The sequence below is a fragment of the Diabrotica undecimpunctata genome, chromosome 6, assembly GCF_040954645.1.
Source record: "Diabrotica undecimpunctata isolate CICGRU chromosome 6, icDiaUnde3, whole genome shotgun sequence".
Lineage (NCBI taxonomy): Eukaryota > Metazoa > Arthropoda > Insecta > Coleoptera > Chrysomelidae > Diabrotica > Diabrotica undecimpunctata.
This window is the reverse complement of record NC_092808.1, coordinates 154,159,801-154,179,133: the sequence shown is the minus strand read 5'-3', so window position 1 is coordinate 154,179,133 and position 19,333 is coordinate 154,159,801. Positions and strand designations below refer to the sequence as shown.

Below are 19,333 nucleotides of genomic sequence, written 5' to 3'. Positions count from 1 at the left end.
TCATCATCATCAGTAGCTCGACATCCCTTTCTGGGTCCTGGCTTGTTCTAGGATTTTCCGCCGTTCTGTTCTGTTCGTTGCTTTGTTTTTCCAGTTGGTAATCTTAAGTGTTTTCAGATCTTGCTCCACTTGTTCCATGTATCTAAGTTTGGGTCTTCCCTTTGACCTTCTTCCTACTGGTGTTTGTCTCATAATATGTTTTGGTGTTTCTGCGCCATATGTCATTTTCCTTTACCCCCTTATATATGTGTCTAAGGATTTTTCGTTCAAATGTGCCTAATAGGTTTTCATCGCTTTTCGATAGTGTCCATGTCTCTGATCCATATACAAGGACCGGTTTTATCAGGGTCTTGTATATTTTGCATTTGGTGCTTCTTGTGATGTTGTTAGATCTTAGATGTTTAATTAGTCCATTATATGTTTTATTAGCGATATGTATTCTTCTCTTAACTTCTTCACTGACATTGTTATCTGCGGTAACTAGTGAACCTAGGTATGTAAAATTTTTCACGCTTTCGATGTTATAGTCTCCTATTGTCAGATTCTGTAGGTTTCTTTGGCCTGTCGATTTACTGACCTTCATGTATTTGGTTTTTATTTCATTAATGTTTAGGCCACTGTTTTGTGCCGCTCTTTCTATCGCATTAAATGCTTCTATCATCTCTCTTTCGCTTCTGGCTATGATATCAACATCATCTGCAAATGCCAATATCAGGTAGGTTTATGCTGCTTCACACTAAACCAAATTGTAGAAAAACCCTTAATAAGACATTGGATACGAGGAGAATTAATTTGTTTGTTTATATACTTTTGGTATCTAAAGTAGGTAAATAAAACATTTTTGTTGAAATAAAAAATAATTTGAAAAGATAATAAAAAAAGTGGTGTGAATTATTTTTCCGTTGTTCCTTAAAAAAACTAAAAGACCTTCAAAAGCTTTGTAAGGATCTTAAAATACAACGAGTTTACCATGATTTCTACACAAATCTTGAGGACAGTGTACGAGATGTCCTTCCAGAGCCAGATACCTCTGAAGAATCTGAGAGCGAATCATAACAACTAAATCAATAATCTTGTAAATTTTAAAGCAAAACTATAAAATAGTTTAGCATTTCATTAAATTTTGTTCATCCATCCAGATTCATCCATCCATTTTTTGTTCATCCATCCATTTCACTCATCCAGATGCTGTATTTGTGAGGACGGATTACTCAGATGACGCATATTTGTGAAGTACATTGCAAAAGGGACGAAAAACAAACGGGGAAGCCCTTCTAATAATTCTCCAATAAAACCTTACAAATCGAGGTTCCCAATTGCTACCAAAAAACTAAAAGACATAACAACTAAATCAATAATATTCTAAATTTTAAAGCAAAATTATAAAATAGTTTAGGGTTTCATTAAATTTTGTTCAATCTTAAAGTTCTCTATTCTGTTCATACATCTCATGAGAAAACCAATTAATAGATGATACATAAGCACATTTCTCTTTAACACAAATACAGATTCGCTATTTTTTATAGCCTAACATTCTAACAATAGTCACTTTGGTGAATTAACGAATGTGACTTTCCCAGTAACTATGGTTACTTAGCCCATTTTCATTATTAACCTATTTTAGGCATTCTTTTAAGGTTTCCAGATCAGGTGTGTAAAGAGAAATAACATTACAAATAGATTTTTAGTAGTAGTAGTAGTAGTAAAAATCTATTTGTAATGTTATTACAAACTACTACTACAAGGAACTATTAACAGAACAAAGACCACAATTCATTGGTAAAGAAAACAGGCGAAGACGAAGCAGATTCCCACAACAAGAAATAGAAATAACAGATAGGGAAATGAGAACGGCCATAAAAGCAATCAAAAATAAGAAAGCACCGGGACCTGGAGGCATCTCACCTGAGCTTATAAAATACGGATCAAAAAAATTACACCGGATGATACAATGGATATTTCAGAAAGCCATAAATGGAGAACAGCTCCCAAAGGAATGGACGGCGGCATATATGACATCTATATTTAAGAAAGGAGATAGAAAACGATGCGAAAACTACAGAGGAATAAGCGTAATATCATCAATAGGAAGATTATATGGGAAGATACTGCGAGAAAAGATAGCGCAAGCGATAAAAGGCAAAATCGGAGAGGATCAGGCAGGCTTTATGGCAGGAAGATCATGCATAGACCACATATACACACTGGAACAACTGTTGGAAAAGAAAAAAGCAAAAAATAGAGATATACACTTGGCATTTGTGGACCTGAGAAAGGCGTATGACTCTGTACCAAGGTCAGAACTATGGGAGGCAATGTACAAATTAGAAATACAGACGGAACTTATGGAAGCTACAAAAGCTCTGTATAAAGAAAATAAAGTGTCCATTAAAATGGGAACAAGAATCATAGGAGACTTCACCACAACAAAAGGGCTCCTGCAGGGTTGTTCCACATCTCCAACCCTATTCAAAATATACTTAGAGAAAGCCTTGACTACATGGAAAAGAAAATGCGAAGGCATGGGAGTACCGGTACGGAACGAATACCTATATACATTAAGTTTTGCAGACGATCAAGTAGTGATTGCACAAGACCAAGACGACCTCAGCTACATGATGAAGAAACTACAAGAAGAATATACCAAGGCTGGCCTAGATATTAACCTCGCGAAAACAGAGTACCTATCTACAAGTGAAGAAGACATAGAAGATCTACAGATTGATGACAACGTAACAATCAAAGGAAAGGATAAATTCAAATACCTGGGGTTTATAATCACGAAAAAGGCAACAACAGAGGAAGAAATTACACAAAGATTAGGACAAACAAGAACAGCAATCCGACAACTTAACTCAGTATGGTGGGATAGACACCTAAATATGAAGACAAAAACGCAGATTTATAAAACATTAGTGCGAAGTATTATGACATATGGGGCTGAAAATTGGATCATAAACAAGAAAAACAGCAGTAAGATAGTAGCAACAGAGATGGAATGCCTGCGAAGATGCTGCAGAGTAGCAAGAATGGATAGGAGAAGTAATGACGAAATAAAGCACAGAACATCAATAGAAACAGACATACTAACATATATAGAACAAAAAAGACTAAAGTGGTATGAACATGTAAGAAGAACTAGCGACAGCAGATGGATAAAGAGAATAACCGAATGGAGCCCCATAGGAAGGAGGAAAAGAGGACGACCCCGAAAATCCTGGAGGAACGAAGTAGACGACGCCAAGAGTAAGAGAGGACTAAACGATGGAGAATGGAACAACAGAGAGAGATGGAAACGGTTGAGCGAGGGAAGGCAGTGAATATATATATATATATATATATATATATATATATATATAGATTTTTAGTCGAAGTCCAAAATATTTTTTAGCTCTCCTGAAAAGTAGCGAATATGCACATTCACTACTTTACCAATTTGGTCATGATATGTAACAGTGACACACATCCGCAGCGTACCTCTATTACAAGAATAGAGTTATCCTTGACGGTACAGATTATTGCATTTTTTATTCAAATATAAGGATATTAATTTAATAACGGTACCGTGCATATATCATTGCGAGTAGTTTGTGGTATTTATTTATTTATGGTACTTTTACCGATGATGAGCAATGAGTAACCTTCTTCAGATTCCTTTTACAACATAAAACTAGCATTGTTTACGAGTTTTCCCAGGTTAGAGATAAAAATAAAAAAATAAGTAGTTTTCTTAATGTTATAGTTTAAGAACATAACTTTCTTAATTTTTCAAAAAGAAATATGATTGACATTTGAACAAGTTCTAATGGAAGTATAATGTTCAACGTCTAAAACAGGTTTTAATAGTGTATCTTTTATCTTTAATATCTTTTATTTCTTGATTATCAAATAATAATCTTTTTTTACTTGTTTTATAAGTAGTAACCATTAATTTTAGACAGAACCACAGTGAAGTGGAGAAACGTCGAAGAGACAAAATGAACACTTACATTACAGAGCTGTCTTCGATGGTTCCGATGTGCCATGCGATGTCAAGGAAATTGGACAAGCTTACCGTTTTAAGAATGGCCGTTCAACATTTAAAATCTATTAGGGGTGCTCTTCCCTCGTACACGGAGGGACATTACAAACCATCGTTGCTCTCGGACCAGGAACTTAAACATGTTATCCTGCAGGTAAGTCTAAAACATTTATTTTAGAGTGTTCTTTACACGTATCAGGATTTTAAAAAAGTTTTTAAGACCTGCGACGCCTGCTTGTGGATGCCATGATCTTAATCATTTTTTTACAGTGTGGACGATGAACACGCGCTGGTACCACAAATTCATTTATAAAGACTAATGGAAACTGAAACTTGTTAGGGTATAGGTCATGGTACAAGTATAGGTACACAATAAGTATACAGTCGAAGTAGAATAATTCGGTCGTGAGGGTTCGGCAGGTATCGAAACTTTGGGTTTTATTATCATTAGGATTTGCAAGTATGGTCGCGGTAATATATATATATATATATATATATATATATATATATATATATATATATATATTGTAGAACGCTTTAAATGTGGCCTAGCGGCGTTTGATCTCCTCTTTTTTACAACCGACCGGATGCCTGTACAGCCTGTGAACTGTGTTTTAGTTGGAAAGCAGTTCATTTAGTAGAGTGTAGAATATTTTTTGTTGTAATTTAATTATTTTGAATAATGTTGTGGCGTCCGTGGACCAATATCGTTAAAAATATTCCGTACGATAACAACACTGATTGTAGAAAGTGCCAGTGGGGGCGTGAATGTAATTTCTAAAAAAAAAGTAATCGTAAAGAAGATTTAAAGCTGAAACACAGCCACTGTGTTTAATCATCATCATCATCTTGGTGCTACAGCCCTTAGAGGGCCTCGACCTTCTCAAGCTTTCTACGCCATTCTGTTCTGTCCCTTGCTTGCATTTTCCAGTTGCCGACTCCGATCCTCTCCCCATCCACCTCAGCTTTGGTCTACCCCGTCTTCTCATTCCCACGGGTTGCGCTGTTAGAATCTTTTTTATCATGTTCGATTCAGCGGCCCGGGCTACATGTCCTGCCCACTGCAGGCGGTTTCGCTTAATTATAGTGGTAATATCCACTGTGTTTAAATGTGTACAAAAATCAAAATAAAAAATTCGGCTTTAGTGAACAGCTGTTGTTGGTACAAGCAACTTCTGATTAAAAAAAATTTCACTTTTAACTATATACAAAATAGTTCCTATTATACAAAAAGTCCACAGAAAAAAGAAAAGGAAAAATATAAATGGGAACTAAAGTATCCGTAGTAAGTAAAATAGCAGAAACAAAAAAATTCTACCAGAAAATTAACAAAAGTAGAAAAAGGAAGAAAATAATTGAAACCGAGAACAACGATGAGTAGAGATAAGGAAGGAAACATCTTAAAAGAACAGAATGAAATGATGAGAAGATGGACAAAGCATTTTAAGAAAAACTTGAAGGAGACAGAAGGAAGGCAAATCCTGAAATACCATTGTATCAATCAGATAGCAGAGAAAAACCTACCAACAATCGGCGGATCTGTAGATAAATTAAAGTAGTAAAGCACCGGGATGAAGCCAAGAAACCAATCAGCATCTAATACTGATTTAATCGTACCATTATATAAAAATAGAGTCCAATAGGAATTATTATCATTCAATCTTCGCTTTTGCACTGCTGGACCTAGATCTTCTTCTTCTTCTTGTTATAAGCAATTCTGCATGTTCGTTGGCGGATTAATACCTCTATGGAAGTTTGTCACTCCATCTTTTACGCGGTCGCCCGATACTTCTTCTGCGATTGGTGACTTATCTCTTACTATTTGGACGACACGGGTCTCCTCCATTCTGCTTATGTGGTTATTCCATTCTTTTTTTCTATTTTGTGTCCATTCATTTATACTCTGTACGTTACATTTTCTTCTAATGTCTTCACTTCTCTTTCGATCTCTCAGCGTATGTTCCTGTAATTTTTCTCAGTACTCTCATCTCTGCCGTTTCCAGTAGCCTTTGCGTTGTGGCTGTGTCGGGTCTTGTTTCTGAGGCATTATTGGTCTTACACTAGCTTTATAAATTCTTGATTTCATCTCAGTGTTAAGGTCTGTTTCGCCATATAGTATTATTAATGCCTCTTGCCAGAAAGTTTTATTAATTAATGTTGTTAATTGTTCTGTCATTGCTAGATCTCCCTCACAATTTTCCATCTGTTTCGATATTGTGTCTCTTACATCTAATTCCTATGGTAACGCTATAGTTTGTCAGCCTAACGTGTTGGTGGACGATCTCTGTTTCGGTAGGCATCATCTCTTGGTCACCATTCCAGTACCCTCTTTGTCCATCTGGAATATTGAAACTATAATAATAATTTCAACTAGTATTTTTAATGAGTCTGATGAAATACTAATACTACATTATCTATTTTATTTCAGGCAGCAGACGGTTTTTTGTTCGTTGTGGGATGCGACAGAGGAAGAATCTTATATGTTTCAGAGTCTGTTTCTAAAGTACTCAACTATTCGCAGGTACAATCTGTTTTCTACTATTAAAAAATAGTACCTTACAATATTTTTTACTTTTTATAATGATTTTACAGGGTGATCTTTTAGGACAAAGCATGTTCGATATTTTACATCCGAAGGACGTTGCTAAAGTTAAGGAGCAACTTTCTTCGTCCGATATTAACCCAAGAGAAAGGCTGATCGATGCAAAAAGTAAGTATTTTTCCAATTATAAGTTTTAAAACAAAATTTAGGTATATAATAGAAAATAATGACTCTTATACTGCCAGTTTCTATTAGTCTGGATCTTCCGCTATTTTTATTGATTGTGGACTGTGTAAATCAAACGTATTTTGTCTTTTAGTGAATAAAAATAAATTAATACAGTTCTTTCTATATGTACAAATTATCGAAACGCTTTGGGTTAATTTTTATACAATCGTTTGAAATGTAATCCTCACCAGTATTCCTAGTATTTCTGGTAAAGTTTTTTTTATTTCTACTAATTTTCCAATATTTTTCGTTCCTCGATCGTTTTCTGCTTCTATTATTTGCAAGGCCAACTGTAAAAAATTTTAGTACACTCATGGAAAAAAAATATGGAATATTTTGAAATTATTTTAAGTAGGTACCTAAATAATTTTAAAAAATTAACAATTCAAATTTTTGGAATGTGAACAAAAAATAGCTTGAAATTAAGCCTCTATCTCGACGACGTCGTAACGTATGGTCCTAAAGTTTTGGGAAAAACTTCAAAAGCATATAACTCTGACCACAATAATCTTATATTTTTATTAAATTATTCAATAATTTAACTTAACTATCCTTATTATAAATCAAAATTCAAATGACAGACAAGGGACTATTATTTTCGATTTGCCTAATAATTCCCCTGACACGTTGCATCATCCTTTGGACGACCTCGGCGTCAATTTCTCTAATTTTTGTATATATGTGGCGTCTTAACTGTTCCTAATTTTGTGCTTCCCATCCGTTATTATAGACTTTCCGACTTAATATTGCCCAGAACTCTTCAATTGGACGAGCCTGAGGTAGGTTGGGGGGATTGTCTGCTTTCGGTACAAAGGTAATGTTGTTAGTTTCGTACCAGTCCCTTGTGATCCTCGAGTAATGACATGAAAAATGATCTGGCCAAAAGACTATTTGATCATTTGCATGATGTGTGTTCACAAACTGAAGCAATTTAGAGAGACATTTGAATATAAATATTTGCGTTTAAGGCTTCGCCTTGAACAACACCAATGTAGGGCTGTGAGATAAAGCCAGCCTCAGAAATTGCACACCATACCAAAATTTTGTCCTCAAATGTTTTCTTACTTTTGAATTTTATTTCATCAGGTACATTTTCGTAATCGTTCGTGTAAAACCCATCGTTACCCTTCATCTCAGAGTTGGACAAAGTAAAATATTTTTCATCGTCCATCACGATCAACTTGTTGACGAAATGCACTCGCCTTAACGCGCGGCAACATCTCGGAATTCTCTCTAATTGATCCTCTGTGTATTTTGGAGCTTTCCTTCTTTTCCGGTAGATAATATTGTTACTCGATAGGTTCCTGTATACTGTAGTCTTTCCAACATGAAATCTTCTGGCCAGTTTTCGCTGTGAGACCCCAATTTTGTTCTTAGCTGCTTCAATCAGTCTTGCCTCTCTTATATTGTTCAAAATGCGCGGTCGGCCACTTTTACGCAAGTTAACACATGGTATCCCTTCTTCACATTATCTGATTGAGCGATAAATTGTCGATTTGCTAATGTTTATATCTCGATAAATATTAACAATATCTCGTTTAGACATTCGCCCAACCATATTATAAACACCTCGACGAATATCAATTTTATAAGACATTTTGCAGAGCACAAACCAAAATATTCTACTTTGTTTATTAAATGTCAATAAATGATGACATTTCAATTCCATGGCCTTCTTTGTTAAATGCATTTTCCTTCTCAATCAGACCAGGTGAAATTTTTCCCAAAACTTTAGGACCATACGTTATTTTATTGTTTTGTTTAAAAGAACAATAGATAGCGAGTACTCCGACCTCGACCGTTGACTACTGCTTGTATCCATCGTGAAATGTTCTGAATTCAATCTTGAATATATTGTATAAAGTGTTTAAATAAAAGGAGCTGTTCTAATTTATGTAAATTTGTCGCATCTGTCAGCTTTTGCACCTTCCATTTTTATTTATCCATTTTATTTTCTTTGCTGGTGTTTGAAATTCTAGCCCTCATTGTTGAGATCACTAGGCAATGATCTGAGTCTATGTTTGCGCCTCTATAGCTTCTGCAGTTTATTACGTCTGTTCCATGCCTTGAATCTATTAAGATTTGATCTGACTCGTTTTTCTTCCATCAGGAGAGGTCCAGGTTACCTTGTGTGAGTTCTTGTGTTTAAAATAGGTGACAGCGACTGTCATATTTAGTGCCGCTGCTAAGTTTATCAGTCGTAATTCATTATCGCTACTGGTGTTGTGTAGTCTATGCTTTCCTATCGTGGGCTTAAAAACTCGCTCTCGTCCTATTCTTGCATTCATGTCACCTAATACAATCTTCCTTCGTCTCAAAAGTCCGAATAGCTATGATGATTACCGACCTCCGCCGCGGAGATGGCACTTGAAGAAGAATACAATCTTAATGTCATTTCTGGGACATCTTCTGTAGGTTTGCTCTTGTCTTCGAAGAACTGTTTTTTAATTTCCTCTGGTTTGTCATCAGTTGGGGCATGTGCATTGGTCATAACAGGGCTCCTTAAATACAGAAATACTTATTTCTAGAACTATCTGGAGTAGTTCATCTCTATTCGCCTATTATGAACAATAGCTTCTTCGTACATCAGTCGGTACATCTGGAACATTCTGTTATATGTCATCATTCCGCTGTGATATAATCTTTAGCTCTTTTAGTGTCATACAAACAGGATTTCTTTTGTAAATGCAACGTTTTAAGTTATCCCACGAATGCTCGATCGGATTTAAATCCGAGCTCTATGATGGCCAATAAAATCGTTCAAATTGGACCTCATCAAAGTAATCATTCATTATTCTAGAGACATGAGATTACACCTTGACAAGAGACTAAGATGGAGGACACACATCTGGATGAAGAGAAAGCAATTAGGAATAGTATTAAAAAACGCTACTGCTTACTCGGTCGTAAAGCCACCTTATCATTATATAACAAAATATTAGTGTATATAGCATTCATCCGGCGCATCTAGACATACGGGAATGAACTGTGGGCACTGCAGCAGATAACAACATAGCAATGCTAGAGCGCTAGAGTGCCATCACTGATGCAGTGTCGTTCATTCCAAATGCAGATATTTACAGGGACTTGAAGATCGAAACAGTGAAGTTAATGATCGTTAAAAGCAGTGATAAATATTTTAAATGTCTGGAAAAACACCCTAACGAGTTAGCAGTAAATTTATTAACCTATTTACTAAATAAATTAAACATTAGAATTCCTCATGTCTTACCATTTAGAAAATTTCTTTTCTTTTCTCTCAAGATTTTCTCAAGTGATATATTTTGAATAGGTTGAGGAGCGGAGAACTGTTTGTCTCAAGTTGGTCATTCAGAATTATATCTGTGTTTTTTAATTTGTTTATTTCCATAGATTCTAACAAAGATAGCGTAATGCCTTTATTTTGGCTGTGACGAATTTGAAATTCGTCATTAAAAGAATGATTACGATCTAGAACGTGAAGTGCGTATCTAGAATATATTTTTCTATTATTGAAAGCCCTTGTATGATCTGCTGTACGTTTGTTAAAAGTTCTATCAGTTTGACCGATGTAAGTTTTTGGGCAGTCACCCCATTTAAGTTTATATACACCTTTGTGTAAGTGTTTTTTTATTTTGGCTCTTGTTTGTAATATATTTGATTAAGTTGTTGTTTGTTCTAAAAGCTGGTATTATTTCTTTCTTTTTTATGTGTTTGGCTATTTTTGTTGATATCTTGTTAATATAAAATGAATTTCGATCAAGTAACGGTCGAATACATCACTTATTTTTAATTGTATAGTTAAATTTTCATTATTCACTTTTTCACAGCAATGTTGCCTGTAAAAACAGATGTTCCGCAAGGTGCTTCTCGCTTATGTCCAGGTGCTAGGAGATCTTTTTTCTGTAGAATGAAATGTAATTCATCTTCGCAAGTAAAAGAGGAGGCGGACACAACGACTGGGTACCACAGGAGGAAAAAATATAATTCAGGTTTGTATAGACAGAAACTTTTAATATTTTTAGCGTTTCTGAAGAAATAATCGGTCGAAGATTTTTAAAACATCGGTTATGGATCCAAGAAAAAAATGCTTCAACAACAAGACACAAGGAAACAGACCAAATGACAGGTGAATTTATAAAAGAAGAGAATTTAATAACAAGATCTTATATATACCAACAGTTGTAAAGTATAATGAAAAGAAAAATAAGAGATGCAAAATAAGCGTACTATTCAGAAAAATGCAAGAAAATAGAGATTTACAAAACGAATTTGACAAATTCGATTTAGTTAACACTTGAAGACGAAAAAAACTACCTGACAACTTTAAGCGCCATTGTTTAATAATTTATTTATTTTTAGACAAAAAGTACAATGTCATCCAATGCACCGGCTATTTGAAGTCTTGGGCTCCAGCGAAGATAGGTCTGGAGGAACAAGAGGATGGTGACGGAGAATCGTGTAATTTGTCGTGTCTGGTGGCCATAGGACGAATTCTTCCACATATTTCCACAATTGCTGCCAACTGTCAAGGCAGGCCCAATGTAAAGCAGATACAGTTTATTTCGAGGCATGCTTTGGATGGAAAATTTTTATTTATTGACCAAAGGTAAGGATTTTTGAGGTATTTTATTATACAAAAGCGGTTAACAACATTCTACAACAAAATCTCAATCTACTATTTTGGAATACTTCAAATTTGGAAACAGAAAGAAGTCGCACGGGGCCAAATCTGGAAAATACGGTGGATGGACCAGCAGTTTGACCAATTTCGCAATTCGACGTCGAATCGGACCAATAATTCGGCGTAGTGGAGTGCTGTGACTGTTTTGCCCTTCTTCAGGTAGTCGATGTAGAGTAGGTACCTCTTGTGAATCGCAGAAAATCACCTTTCTAGTCGATAGAACAGTCTTCGCCTTCTTCGGAACAAATTCGCTGGGTGCCGTCCACTGTTTCGACTATTTCTTGGTCTCTGGTATGTACCAGTGGAACCATGTTTCGTCGACGATTACGAAACGACGTAGAAACTCCGAATTCTCTTAAATAGCCAAACACTGCTCTGAAGTGGTCTCACGGTTACGCTGCTTGTCCGGATTGAGCAAACGGGGCAGCAATTGCGCCGACAGCTTTCTCTGTTTAATGAGTTAAATGGAAAGATTCAAGTGTCGTCCTAAAAGAAACAGATGGTAAAAAGAAGTGGCTCTAATTACGTTAAATGAAACCAATTGCGTCGCAAAATAATCAGCAAAATGCAGTACTATCCAGTTACCCATATAAAAAGAGGAAATAAATAGAAAGAAAATACCACTATTTTAATTTTTAGTAGACTAAATATTTGAATCAATATTTTGAGTCTACCTTATAAGTGAGCTATCCAAAGCGACAACGTCCAATGTAGAAAATTGTTTAATTCTGTATACGAGTATCATTTTAGTATGACCAATAACTACAACTACATTATTCTTTCAGATCAACATTAGTTTTAGGCTTTCTTCCCCAAGAACTGTTAGGTACCTCCATGTACGAATACTTTCACCACGAAGATATCCAGTCTTTGGCAGAGTATCATAAAGTAGCGTTACAGAGTACAAACGCAGTCACTACAGAAGTCTACAGATTCAGAACAAAAAGCGGCAGTTTCATCAAGATCCAAAGCGAATGGAAGTCGTTCAAAAATCCGTGGACCAAAGAAATTGAGAACTTTATTTCTAAAAACAATTTAATTTTGTAAGTATTTGGTTTATTTTGACTTTTTGTATAAACAACACGGTTATCCAAGGTATGAAAAAGATCTGGATGTTATTCATATTGTGAAAATCAGAAAGATATTATAATTAGGGTTTGTGATTTTTCTCTCCATATCATGTCCATTACTGAACATTGGTTATCATATTGAATATCATAAGAGTGACAATGAAGACTGATTAAACCACTCAAGTAGGATACGAAGCCATGATGTGTAACCATCTTTTTTGACCGGGACCAAGTTTCCACATATTTTGTCCTAAATATTAAGATGGAGGACTCCACATCATTCTGGATTTCTCCATACTTCATAAAATACTCCAATTTTTGTACTTGTATGATACTACTTCGGATTGCTTTTTTAAACGCTGTCATACCTATTTATTCTCATTCTGTCAACCCAGCTTATACGTAGCAGCTTTCGATACAACCACATTCCGCAGGCTTGAAGTTATTGTAATAGAGATTTAGTGATCGTCCATCTTTCAACTCCCTACAATAATTTCAAGAAGATATAACATTTGACGAGTCTTATTTTCAGGTTAATATTAATAGTTTGTTCACATAATACTTTTTTCATTCAGAAGAACCTTGCTCTGACCTTTTTAATGCGGATTTTTATCTCTTTGCCCCTATCCCAATTGTCATTTATATTTGAACCGAGATTCGTTGTTTTGAATTCGCCAAAACAAAACGGGTGCCCTCACTCGCCAAAACGTAGGTAGGCACACAGCCAGTGGTAACCCACAGTGTCGCCCCAGAGACAGTCCTGTAGGCGCTTACCATGCCCAACCAACTTTTTCTGTCTGTCTGTATTAATAGCCTCCGGTAAGACAATATTTTTACCGCCTCACTCTAGACTGGAGCCAAAGCAGCACCACAGTATATAGCTTAAGCATATAACTGTGGCAGCAGTTTTGATTATGAAAAGCAACAATTCTTTCTGTATATTACTTCTGCTCTAACTACCATCTTCCAATCTAAGAGGTGGAGAATGGGTTATCGAGCGCTTTAATCTTTTAGCAATACTATTTACTATTATTATTGGAAATTGACCACAAAATATTAGATTGTATTAAGATCCTACAAGAAAATAAGTAAATAGCTTCAGAACAATATTTTAGTATTACATTTTGAAAATTACATTTTTGTTTTCTTTTAGGACTGATTTTAGGACAGTTGAAAGCAGCGCCAGCCAATCAGACAGGATAAGGGAAAATATCAATTTTCTTTCACAACGTAAGATTTTTTTATTACACTTATTTTATATTCTTTTCATCTCAGTACCTCAATTGTATAATCTCTTAAATCTTCGATGATATACTTTAAAAACCTATTTTAGCTAATGGGAAAGATATGCACCTATTAATAAGTAACCACATAGAAGTTAGTAAAATTGGTAGACAAATAGCTGACCAAGTAATGGATTCACAGCGACGTGGAGGAGATTCTTCGTCTAGTAGTAGTCCAGATCCGGAATCTTCGTTTTCTCTTCCGATATTACCTGGAGATGTAAGTACAGAATACTGTAGTATAAGTTACTCCAACCAGATAGAAAATGGTGTTATGGTATATTTCGTCGACATGTTTGCTCTGTTTATTTTCTTGTTCATTCGAGAGCCTTTTCCGACATGAAAGTCCTCTTCATATTTTTGTTCTAAAAGTATTTTAAACAATGTGAGTAATAAGCTGCAACCTTGTTTAAGACCTTTTTGTTGCTCTGGATCCTTTGCTAACCTTAATTTCTTGTTTAATTTTTATTGTTGCGTTGTGGTGGATTGTTTTAAAAGCTTTTATTAGTTTTATATGTACGTTTAATTCTTTCATCTCTGTCCATATTTTAGCCAGGGAGACACTATCATAGGCTTTCTTTAAGTCTACAAATAGATGTAGTTCTTGATCGAAGGCTTATCTGATCTCCCGTCTGTTCTTCTGCATATTTATTATTGTGTTTTGTATTTAATGAAGCACAGACTAACGAAACATAACTATTTATTTACTTGTAAAATTGTGACATATAATTCAATTAATCATAGCAGCGTGGACATTTGGAGCTGCTAGCTGCTCATCGAAATAACATAACCTCACCCAAGCCTGTCTAATTTTTCCAAAGTGTCTTCTGTTCCAATGCAAAATTTTACGTATGCTTTAGGTGAAATAGAAGGAAACAAAGCGAACATCTGTATCTATAACCATCTGGCATCCTCTGTGGATCTGTTTTCTGGTGGAGTAAAGTAGATCAAAGTACAGGGAAAGCGAATTTAGTCAAGATGCAAAGGATAGCATGTTTGAGTCTCATAGGTGCCAGGAGAACAACTCCCAAGCCTCCATGGAGATCATCCTTGGTTTGGACTTTCTTCCGGTGGTAATTAAAGAGCATAAAACAGACACTTACACTACATAAGGAGTGCCATTTCAAAGAAAGTAACCTCAAAGTTTATCTGGAAGATCTCAGAGTGATCGCTTTGTTGGATATAGCGTTGTAAGTGACTAGACACCGACCAAATTGGTCTTAGACCATAAATATAATGTCCGTTTCTCAAGTAGAGGAATACCGTGAGAATTACCGGAAGAGTCAAACTCCCAAAAATGGTATACCGATGGTGGACCAAAAATGGGGTCCGGAGTGGAAGGGTCAAGATTCCTCGATGCTGAAATCACAATTTTCTAACCAAGAAGTACATGGCAGTCGAATATATGCTAAACAAAACCGATGAAAACAAAAGAAATGCGTCAAATAGGACAGCCAAGCCACATTAAAGCACTAAAGTAGTAAAAGCTTCAAATCAAAAATGCTTTACGAGTGCCATCAATTTCCACCTGGTGGACAAGAATATGGTTGAACTTAAACATCTTTTTTCTCTTATATAATTTTTTTGTTTCATTTTTATCACTCTGATATTTTTAGTGGCAGAAGAATGAATTGCACCTTAAAGATATTTTTTTTAATTACTAATCGATTAATATTTTCTTTTCAGGCTCGTGTATCACCAAGTATTCAAAGTACAGAAGAACAAAAGCATACTTTACTATCCGAATATTCAGATCCAAAATTCTACGACATAAGAAATGTTCCTCTGTCTAGTGTAGCTACAGATCCAAGTAAGTTAATAGTAATCTTATACAACGAAATAAAAGTATCAACTTAATTTTAACGATAGGTCGACTGGTCTTGTGACAATCTCCTGAATCCCAGATTACTTCACTTGTGTACTATTTACTGTACTGCTACTGCTTAGGACGGGGGACGCTCTACTTATACTGTAGGTAGTGACGTGGTTTACTGATAGGGCGTTTGGATGAAAGTTGGTCGGTGCCGTTAACTTTTATTGAGACAATTCGAGCGTTTTTTGATCTCTATGGCTTATCCAATAATTTTTAGTTTATAGAAAAGGATGGGGCTACAGTGTTTGTGTGACATGTATGAGATGTAGTTCACGTAGGGCTAAAACTGAATCGGAGTTGCGAACGGGAATGGAATGTTCAATGATCCTATTTTGTAGGCTTCGATTGTTTTGACTTACGTGAAATGTTGTGAGAATCTGCATAAGAAACTTTATAAACTCCATATTGGTCATTTGGAATATTATCTTTGACAGATCGGACAAGAGATAGTTTTTGTTGAGGGGTAAATATTGTCTTGATTCTCTTTGATTTGAGAATTTTATCGATTTAGTGAGTGACACCTTAGATATTCCAGTTTTTATAACCCTGGTTGCCTTCAACATGGGACCTCTCCTTAATCATAAAAGTACATCGTCCACTTCGTCTATTAATTCAGCTCCCGCGATGATTCCTACTCAAATTCCTCCTCAGTGTACCACGTCACCAAGGCAGAAACATTCCATTGCTGTTAGTTTCTTAATATTTCGAATATTATTAAACTCTATAACAGGCTTTTTATTATCTTTTATTGTAAGATACATTAAATACATATGTGTTAATAATACCAAAGAATATGCGTCCATATTCGTTGATAATACCAAAGAATATAGACGCATATGCGTCTATATTCTTTGATAATACCATAGTATGACGATATTCATTATATCTACACCTTAGGCAACCAACGATGCCCACGTTAGTAGTCCGAGTTGCCTAACAATATCATATCATAACAGTTGGGTTGGGTCATTAGTGCTTTCAAAAGGAAATATAGATAGATATAGATACATAGAGTCAAAAACTTGCATTTTTAAGATCTCTAGATTTCTCCATGACCACCAATATTTTTTGTTTATTGCTTCATCATCATCATTATCAATAGTGTTACAACTCGTCCTGAATCTTTATTATTTTTTCTAAATCTCACACTTATTTTCTCCAAATCCTTTCTGACTCCATTTCCACGTGTTTCTAAGCCACCTGTAATTTAGTAATTTTTTTTTTTTTTTTTTTCATTAAAGTCAATTTTTTGCTTCTTTACGTGACTGAAAAGATTTTAATTTACCTCGAAATTTATTTAAATTTGTTTCAGATTTAATACTGTTGGGAAGATGATTGAAAAGACGCATACCCAAATAATACTGGGATTTTTCAAATCGCGCTGTATTATGTTTTCGTACTCTGATGAAGTCATTTTGCCTAGTTGAGTACTGATGATAATCAGAGTTTAACTGAAAAGTAGTAGTTCTATTGGATACAGTATAGTATACATGAATGCCTGCATGGTAAATTAAAAATTAACGGAATTATCCTTTTCTGAGAGACAAACACTCTTGCAGCATTCACAGTACTACCCCAAAGGTTTATATGAAAGCCCAAATGAGAATAAACAATTGCATAATAAATATTCAATAAATGTTCCATTTTAAGAAAACTTTTTAATTGCAATATTGCGTAATAACTATCTAGTATTTATTCTTTTGAAAACATGATTAATTTGAGATTCCCAGCTCATGTTACTATCCAGATACAAATATGTGGAAGTTGTAGAATTAACCAGGCTATCATTTACTTTTATAGAAAACTGGTCACTTGATTTTGATTTATAGTAGAATTGCATGCTTGTGGTTTTTTTAGCATTAACAATCAAAGTATTTTTTTACACCACTCTATAAAATCTTCTGATATAATATTCAGTTGAACAGTTAATTCCTCGGCAGATTGTAGACTGTAGTTGAACCAGATGTAGCTATAGTTCTGCCATGTCCTTCTTTAACACTCTTGCGGCATTCACAGTACTACCCCAAAGGTTTATATTAAAGGCCAAATGAGAATAAACAATTGCATAATAAATATTCAATAACTGTTCAATTTTAAGAAAACTTTATTTACTATAAAAGCAATATTGCTTAATAACTACTATTTATTGTTTTGAAAACATGATTAATTTGAGATTCTCAGCTCATGTTACTATCCAGATACAAATCTATGGAAGTTATAGAATGAACCAGGCTATCATTTACTTTTATAGAAAACTGGTAACTTGATTTTGATCTATGGTAGAATTGCATGCTTGTGGTTTTTTTAGCATTAACAATCAAAGTATTTTTTTACACCACTCTATAAAATCTTCTGATATAATATTCAGTTGAACAGTTAATTCCTCGGCAGATTGTAGACTGTAGTTGAACCAGATGTAGCTATAGTTCTGCCATGTCCTTCTTTAACACTCTTGCAGCATTCACAGTACTACCCCAAAGGTTTATATTAAAGGCCAAATGAGAATAAACAATTGCATAATAAATATTCAATAACTGTTCCATTTTAAGAAAACTTTATTTACTATAAAAGCAATATTGCTTAATAACTACTATTTATTGTTTTGAAAACATGATTAATTTGAGATTCTCAGCTCATGTTACTATCCAGATACAAATCTATGGAAGTTATAGAATGAACCAGGCTATCATTTACTTTTATAGAAAACTGGTAACTTGATTTTGATCTATGGTAGAATTGCATGCTTATGGTTTTTTTAGCATTAACAATCAAAGTATTTTTTTACACCACTCTATAAAATCTTCTGATATAATATTCAGTTGAACAGTTAATTCCTCGGCAAATTGTAGACTGTAGTTGAACCAGATGTAGCTATAGTTCTGCCATGTCCTTCTTTAACACTCTTGCAGCATTCACAGTACTACCCCAAAGGTTTATATTAAAGGCCAAATGAGAATAAACAATTGCATAATAAATATTCAATAACTTCCATTTTAAGAAAACTTTATTTACTATAAAAGCAATATTGCTTAATAACTACTATTTATTGTTTTGAAAACATGATTAATTTGAGATTCTCAGCTCATGTTACTATCCAGATACAAATCTATGGAAGTTATAGAATGAACCAGGCTATCATTTACTTTTATAGAAAACTGGTAACTTGATTTTGATCTATGGTAGAATTGCATGCTTATGGTTTTTTTAGCATTAACAATCAAAGTATTTTTTTACACCACTCTATAAAATCTTCTGATATAATATTCAGTTGAACAGTTAATTCCTCGGCAAATTGTAGACTGTAGTTGAACCAGATGTAGCTATAGTTCTGCCATGTCCTTCTTTAACACTCTTGCAGCATTCACAGTACTACCCCAAAGGTTTATATTAAAGGCCAAATGAGAATAAACAATTGCATAATAAATATTCAATAACTTCCATTTTAAGAAAACTTTATTTACTATAAAAGCAATATTGCTTAATAACTACTATTTATTGTTTTGAAAACATGATTAATTTGAGATTCTCAGCTCATGTTACTATCCAGATACAAATCTATGGAAGTTATAGAATGAACCAGGCTATCATTTACTTTTATAGAAAACTGGTAACTTGATTTTGATCTATGGTAGAATTGCATGCTTGTGGTTTTT

General features: G+C 34.6%; 1 protein-coding gene across 7 annotated transcripts in view; it reads left to right on the top strand.

The window, feature by feature from the left end:
* The window catches only part of LOC140444158 (protein cycle-like), a 69,612-nt gene that overhangs the window by 49,360 nt on the left and 919 nt on the right, over positions 1-19,333 (top strand). For 6 of the 7 annotated variants that reach the window (XM_072535847.1, XM_072535848.1, XM_072535846.1 and 3 more), the window contains 9 exons: positions 3,938-4,175; positions 6,450-6,542; positions 6,614-6,731; positions 10,601-10,762; positions 11,133-11,379; positions 12,240-12,497; positions 13,678-13,754; positions 13,858-14,027; positions 15,494-15,617. In XM_072535847.1, the coding sequence (XP_072391948.1) occupies positions 3,938-4,175; positions 6,450-6,542; positions 6,614-6,731; positions 10,601-10,762; positions 11,133-11,379; positions 12,240-12,497; positions 13,678-13,754; positions 13,858-14,027; positions 15,494-15,617 (1,487 nt within the window). Of the gene's footprint in view, positions 1-3,937; positions 4,176-6,449; positions 6,543-6,613; positions 6,732-10,600; positions 10,763-11,132; positions 11,380-12,239; positions 12,502-13,677; positions 13,755-13,857; positions 14,028-15,493; positions 15,618-19,333 lie in introns of those variants that run through there. The other variant, XM_072535852.1, reaches the window with a different exon arrangement.